General features: G+C 36.9%; 1 protein-coding gene across 1 annotated transcript; it reads right to left on the reverse strand.

Moving 5' to 3' along the window:
• Positions 1 to 3,026: 3,026 nt before the first annotated feature.
• Positions 3,027 to 7,657, reverse strand: setmar (SET domain and mariner transposase fusion gene). The gene is made up of 2 exons (XM_086087322.1): positions 7,524 to 7,657; positions 3,027 to 5,249 (listed from the first exon to the last, which is right to left on the reverse strand). Exons 1-2 carry the CDS (start codon positions 7,617 to 7,619, stop codon positions 4,458 to 4,460), a joined length of 888 nt encoding a protein of 295 aa, XP_085943448.1. The 5' UTR covers positions 7,620 to 7,657; the 3' UTR covers positions 3,027 to 4,457.
• Between the last annotated feature and the right edge of the window lie 407 nt (positions 7,658 to 8,064).

Below are 8,064 nucleotides of genomic sequence, written 5' to 3' on the forward strand. Positions count from 1 at the left end.
CAGTGCACCAGATGAGGTGAGTGTGCAAAGAGGCGACATCAATGGGATTTTCTGGTCTTGTGGTATCACTAAGTTTGCGTGTTTGTATAACCACAAGAGAATTAGAAGTGTGTCACCAGACAGCTCGGGACTAATTGGTCCACAGTTGGCCATATTACTGAATGTCACTGCCTTAAGGCAAGTCTCCATACTACACACAATATACCGTCTCACACACAGTAGAGTCACTAATTCTTCCTTTGCTTGCTACTGTGATGGGTGACGGCAGCTGTAAAGGGGAAGTAACCCAAAAAATGTCTTTGCAATATATTCTATGGTGACCCACTCATCTAAACATGATGTGCTGACTAATATTGTGTTTGTGGAGTATGCATTAAGCTTTTAAGTTTAAGTCTAAGTCTTAAGTCATTTAAGTCTTTTTTTGTTTTTGTTTTAAATCCATCTCAGGGTGTGCCCATTTTGGGACATTTTGCAAAATCCTATTTCTGTGAGTCACACACGTGACGGAGCTCATTTGAATCAGTAGTGGAAAAGCTATTCAACTAATTACAGTATGCTGACAGAGTTAACCCAGACGCACACGCACGCACACACAATATTTTATAATTTATAAGTTACCAATTACTACCTAATCTTGAATCCCGGAAGAACATCGTTACTAATGCTCATTACAAATGTTCCAGGTGACGTAAATTGTATCAATTAAATATTAAAATCGAACTCAGTCTTTTGGCCTAATTTCATATTTTTGCCAAAATTGAAATATGAAAAATTGTGAATTATTTCAGTTGAATGGAACTAATGATAATCTAATTAATGTGCATTGAACAGAAAGCCATTTAGTATCGATGTGAAAAGACCTACCTCCCGGGCACATACACAAATCTGTTAATGTTCATTTAACACTTAAACATAAAGTCTATATTATTTTATGTTACAAAAAGGATTAATAAAGTATTAATCTATTTCCTGACCTTCTTTTGGAGGCTAGGGGTGGCCATTTTGTCACTTGCTGTCGACTAAAAATGACATCACAGTTGGTCACTGCTTGAATATTCAAGCAGGAACATGTCGTAAATAAATGAACTTGCGTAGCACTGATCAGGCAGTGTCGTAAAACTTGATCGATTCTACGATTAATCACATCTTGTACTTTTGTTTAATCATGATTGATTAATCACTTAATTAAAAAAGCTTTTTATCACCATTTTTTGACCGCCAAATTTGAAGAGCACCTGTTATGTGGTAATTATTTCTACATTTAACGTTATGAGGACGTCTTCAACATTTTCACACTCTCTCATCCTCCTTTTCTAATCAGTTAATTACTTGCGTAATTTAAAATGAAAAGAAAAAAAATAAACCCAATATTTTTTACATGAACACATTTCCTGCGCAAACATTTATTAAACGCTTTACTTTAATGCATGTAGTTATGTTTATTGCTCAAACACAACCTGTGGTACCTTTAACATAACCATCCGCTGTCAAGCTAAAGGATAATCTGCGGTTAAAATTAATAGTGTGATTAATCTGCGTTAATACATGATTAATGGGATCATTTTTGATTAATCAATAAGTTAACACTTTAACTCTGACAGCACTATTTTATTTTCATTGATATATATTTTTTATAAAAAATTTTGAAGGATATTTCTATATCATTTTTATTTTCACTCTTATTTGTTTATCTCTTGTTTCGTCGTGTTTGGTCCAGACAGGAAGTTATTAGGACATGGATGCGGGTTTCTGGGGCAGAGGCGTCCTAAGAGTCTTGACCTGAGGAAGACGGCTGACGCGGTGACTGATTTGAAAAGAGATGGCGTAGTCCAGAATAACCCCAACGTTGTGGACCTCAGGAGAAATGTGGATGGAGCAAACGTGATTGACAGGCAATCACTGCAGGTTGTGCTTCAGCTCTCGTAATATATCAAATAGGATAGGAGCAAGGCTTCCCTTTAAAATTCCATTGACAGATGAGGCCTGCATCCAGATTTCAAGGCAAGGAGATCAACGACAATATGAAGCATCTGACAATTTTGCACATTGTACAGCATCCTTCCTTATTATCATGAGCAGTTCACATAATATGATTAACAGGTGGTTGCTAGGTAATGACCACTCCGGAAAAGACCTATTTGTTTGAAGTGTGGCTCTTGTGAACAGCCCAGATTTGAGAACAGCCTTTATGCATGCAAGACACAACCGGCACTGACCAATCACCACCTGTACACACATTCTGTTGCCATGGGGATTCCAGGGACTCAAACAAAAATGAGTCATACCATTGAGGTTGTTTTTATAACCTCATAGAATTGTTGAAAGGACAGACAATGGGTTGCATACACACAAGTAAGCTACATATTTTAAAGAATCATACATTCAATGTTGCTGAATGCAATGTAAATGACAAACCTAAAACCTATAAAACATTCACCAACATCAGGGTTTTTACAAGTCATTGCTGCTGTTCTACAATTTTGACGATTCATCTAAAAGGGGAAACAAGATATATATAAAATAATTATAATCCCTCAATGGGAAATTCAAGTCACTTTTCTGTGTTGCAATTTTGCCAGAACACCTTTCCCTATTCTTACTAGGTGCAAAATAGAAACTTGACAGCATCCTCCGTGCTTGTCCACTCCTACATTCTCATCTCTCCCAGGCCCAGTATGGCTGGCGCAATGGTCCCATTTGTGCATGAAAGACATTCTAATTAACCCAGATGTTGATATTAATAAGATGAAAGCAGGTCAAGAAGTAAAATGAGCCACATTGAGAGGAGGGCCTTATTTCAGAAGTAGTCATACTAAAGTGGGACACTCCTCTTCCTTCTCTAACTGGGGAATAAAACTTATTTCTATATCAAAATACCCCCAGGCCCGTATTAATTGGTCCCACCTCTCTTGAGGTCCAAGAGCGATGAGAAGCTGACAATACTTAGATGTTGGGTTGTTAGATTGTTGAGGATGACTAATACGAGTGTATAATGTGACATTTATTACTATTTGAGGCTTTGCTTTAAGGAATGACAATTTATTTCCTGGCACAAGGCTTTTATTGTTATATGCAACCTATTTAAAGGGGAAGTCAACCCTAAAATTACTTTTCAATATGTTGTGTGGGCCCCCGCTAGTCTAAACACGACATTCTGATTAATATTTTGTTTGTGGAAAATGAGTTAAGCAGCAAAGTCCCCATGTTTGTCTCCATCTCAGGGTACGGCCATTTGACCACTTGCTGTCGACTGAAAATGACATTACAGTTGCTCAGGGCTCACCTGTTTTCTGAAGCTGAGCTATGATTGGTTGTTGTTGTTGGGGTGGATTTTGCTGCTTAATTCATATTCCACAAACGTAATATTAATCACGATGCCGTGTTTAGACAAAAAAAAAAAAGTCTGTAGAATTAACAGTGAATTTCTGTAAAATCATGACATAAAAAATGTAATACAAAAACAATGAAGCATTGTGTAAATTACATTAGTGTGTTGTAAAACTCAACCAAACACAACTGTTGATTTGACAGTAAGAAAATGTTAAGATCAACTGTAAAACTAAAAACATTGGAATACAGTTACAATCACATCATAGCAGTGTTAGAATAACACTTTTTTGTCAATAGGTTTTTGGTACATTTTGTTTATGCCAAAAGAAACATGAATTTTACAAATTAATATTACAGATAAGAATATTTAGATATAGGCCGACAGTAATACCATGTAAATAAAAAGGTTAAACTAAACTTATTGTGTTATTTAAAATTGACAAACTGTAGACCTAATTATTAATTTATCAGTACACTTTAAAAATTTGTTTGTTTTTTTTGTTTGTTTTTAACGGAAAAAAACTGACAGGTGTGGTTATCAGAATAATCCTGTAAAAAAAATACTGTGCAAATATAAAAAACAATTACATAACAACTTGTATATTATATATCCTAAAACTAATCTTTTTAAATTTGTAGATTCAACAGTCCTTTACTGTTAACCTAACAACAACAAGGGTGGTGCGGCTCAGTGGTAGAGTGGTCGTATTGCAATCTTGAGGTTGTTGATTCGATCCCAGCAAGATAATGAAACTCCAGTTGTTCCTGCTACTCTTTTAACATTGTCAGTGCTAACAGTACTCCTGCTTCTAACACACAGGTGATGGGGGAAATATAGGATATTGTGTGCTAGGACATGATGACTGAAACATATTTTACACAGAACAAGCATTCTGTGGTGTCTGAAAAAGACTGCGTAAGAAGGACATGTCAAGGAGTTCCTGCCACATTACAAGACCAAACAGCAAATAATGACGATAGATAGAACATGCTTGCGCGTCTCTTGTGTTCTTACTGGCTCAGTTTAACAGGCTTTCAAAGCAAATTAAAGATTTCTAGGACAAATTCTTCTTACGCTTAATTGCCATTAACAAAGGCAACTTAACGCGAGGCAACATTCTATTTGTTTAGTTTAAAACAGATAAATCCAGAGGCAGGAACTTTGCACAGTTGTTGGCACCACAGTGACAAGCTTTCCTCTGGACGGTCCTACTGGCCTGAATGGTGCTGTCAGTTTGTGTGAGGTGTTGCTGTCCAGGTGTTAGGTTTCTGCAGCCTCCAGAGTAGTCAAACGTTAGCTCCTCTTCAACATCGATATCCCGGCCAGCAAACAGCGCCAATCTGGGCACCAAAGAGTGCACACGGACCGGCACCATGAACAAAGTGGGCAAGCAGGAGTGGTTTAGAAAGCGACCTACGTTTCCCACAGTGGCTGGGTCTACAAATGTCTCCGTGATGGAGCCTCTGCCTGCGTGCTCCCGTACAGCAATGATGTAATTATTTTCCTCAAATCTCTGTGCAAGTTGCCTTCGTCGTGCCTCTTCGAAACTGATGACCTCTCCAGCATACTCGCACACAAACGTCCCATGCGGGATTGGCTGAAGAGTCCGCACTCCCCACCCCCTGCTGCTAGTGGAGCATACCTGCAAACGTAGTCTCAGCCCTCTCTGCACCACTCGGTTTGAGCAACTGTCACTGCAGGGACAAAGGGCATTACACTCAAACACCGGGGTGGAGTGACCATCGTCCGATACGTTAATGCTTAGCAACGTGCCATCGTTGCTGTAGGCCTGTCCATGGGTCTGCAGACAGCAACAGCTCTCACTGTTGCATGAGTGGGTAAGGCAGGAGCACCCGGTAAGTGTAACTTCACTGGGGTCAACAGGGCATCCTGGTCCTTGAACGTTGACAGGAGAGTACTGAAAAATACAGAATTGAATGAACAGGAAGAAACTGCAACATAAAAATGAAGAATGTACATATTTGACATTTTGTCACTATAAGCAAAAAGTAAGAATGCAAGAAATGCGATACACGAACGTACCGTACATAATGGGATACACGCAGACACTGAACTGAGCAGCACATGAACGTTGGTGTTATTGATGGAGTATAAAATCCTTATGAGCAGGTCTGCCTTAACCCTATAACGCCAAACATCATATATTGTATACCACATGACAATTTGGTCCCTCTATTTCATGAGGATAATATTTTTTCCCTTAAAAGCCTGATGTAATTTGGATCAGATATGTGCATTGCACGGATAATCCTTTAGAGGGCAGTAATTTTCCAGATGGCTTCCTTGTGACCTTACGAGATGGCCATGTTTGAGATGAGACATCTGAATTTTGAGGAATAACTTTGTCAAATTTTGAAGAGGTTAATGTAAGAAAAAGTTGAACATTTTTACTGAGACAACATTATAAACAGTTAATGGATATATACAATGTGAAATTACTCAATGTTTTATAATACGTGTTTGAGTAAAACTGTGTTAAAAGTCGGTGTATAAAAATTTGAAACAGGTGTATAAGGTCATGAAATTCTGTATCAGTCAAGTGTTATTTTCTTTACTTTTTTGCATTTAACATTGATTTTTTAAAACTCAACTACTAAAATATTTAAATTACTTATACTGTTACATAAACAAAAAAATAGACATTACTTTTGTTTTCTAATTTTTACTAATAAAGATCACAAATTGCAGGAAAAAAAGAGACAATGATTTGTGGGTGTGCATTAGTGTGTGAGTTTTAGATGGCAGATAAACAAAAATACAGCACTGGCCATGTTTTGAAAATGATTATAGATGGCATATCAAGTGATGTTGAGCAGCTATAGGAAGATGATGATAAAGGGGAGGAATGGACACCTTCTGCAAAGACTGAATAAACCACAGATAGTAATGATGAGAAAGACCCAGAAGAGTACAAGTTACTGAACCAAATGATAAAACACAGAAGCAGTCAGCAAGGGGCCAAGTCAAAAGGAAGGAGTAGCGGTGGAAAAGTAAAGAAGACTCTGAGGAAAGGCTTGATTGGACATGTATTTCAAAATGCTACATGACATTGCAGAGGACACAAACTTATAGTGTTCAAAATGATAGAAAGTCAGCAAATGCAAATGATAAAGACACTCAGTAAATTCTGGGCATGTTCATGCACATATTGCTAGTATAAAAGCCCAACACAACACAATCAAAATAAAAAGTTTGTGAACCACAAAATTAAAAATGGTAAAATAAACCAGAAATGTTCCTCCTCCAATGCTATATTCAGTTCCGTTGGTGGAGTTCTCATTGCTGCTATTAACAATTATACTATTGATAATTAGTAGGAAAGGTTATTTCTGATGTTTGGAAAGACAAAAATGTTTTATATGTTTTATTTTGTTATTAAATTATTAAGAATGTTAAGCATTGTAATCAGATGTATCAAAAGTGTTACAAATCAAAAGTCATGTGTGGAAGTTGATTTTTTTTTCATTTGTCCAAAAAGATCAATAAAAGCTCAATTTTCAAAGATGCTCAGTATTTCACAATACGCTTACGTAATTGGGGCACAAATCTACCGCCATATGTTTACCACTCTCACACTAACCATTAATATATTATTTTACATTTCATACAAATTGTGTAGAATAGCTATACTGAACAAAAGGCCTAGTGCGTGAAGACCAAGTGCAACAAAGCTTTAATGAGTAAAAAGTCTATTTTTTTCCCCTATTGTTGAAATACAATTTAAGGAAACAACGAAATTAATAAGGTACATTTGTATAGTTTGAAACGAAAGCGTTAAAGTGGAGTACATAGGGCAGATTTAATAAATGAATAAATACAAAATAGCTACATAACAAGAGAGTGAGATACTGTAACATTCGACTTATGATAAAGTTACAATTGGAATGCGACTACTTTTTTAACGTTTGCTCAAAGTCAAAGCTTTCATTTGTATTCCTTTTATTTATTTATGTATTACACGTTTATTTAATTATTTATTTATTTTTGTGGAGGCGTGTTTTAAATAAAAAATATGTACCATTACTTTACTATTAAGTGTAGGTTAATGACAGACGTTACTTTTCCGAAAGCACGTTATGTGGCCACGGTAGAAACGAAACTCCGTTCAAGACGATGAGCCGCTAAACACGTTCTGCAGCTGGCAACTGATCAATCTGAGCCGAGACATTACCTGGAATTCAGGAAACGTATGCTCAGTTGAATCAGGTTTAAATGAAATAATAACATCCTCCAGACCGTTGCTCAAATCAAAATTAGGACCATTCATCACGCTGGTGAGTTACTCGCCCTTATATATCCGGCAACATACAGCGTAAATGTCATTTCCGGTTCTATCAGCGCAGACGAGCTCCTCCTAGTTGCTAAAAAGAGATATTACATCATTTTAGGTTTAATGTTGTGTGACAATACGAGGGCAATCTGTCGCGCGATGTAGCTTTTAAAGTTAGTAAAAATAAATAAAATAACATTAAAGCCATTTACCTCTGTTCAGAGTACCTCATAAGAGTCCGTCTTTTCCTCAATAAGGTTTTGTAGTAATAACCGAAACCCAGCAGATGGCAGGCCTGTGTAGGGAGAAAGAGCCACAGAAGCCTGCGACAATAAGTGTTACTGCTGTGTATGTCTTGCTAAAATGACAAATTGATTCAATAATAAATCGAGATTGACTTCATAATTTGCATACGTATTGCTGCTGTCCAGAGGAACAATTT

The sequence above is a fragment of the Leptonotus elevatus genome, chromosome 10 (assembly GCF_054856555.1).
Source record: "Leptonotus elevatus isolate MCC_2025b chromosome 10, RoL_Lele_1.0, whole genome shotgun sequence".
Classification (NCBI taxonomy): Eukaryota; Metazoa; Chordata; class Actinopteri; order Syngnathiformes; family Syngnathidae; genus Leptonotus; species Leptonotus elevatus.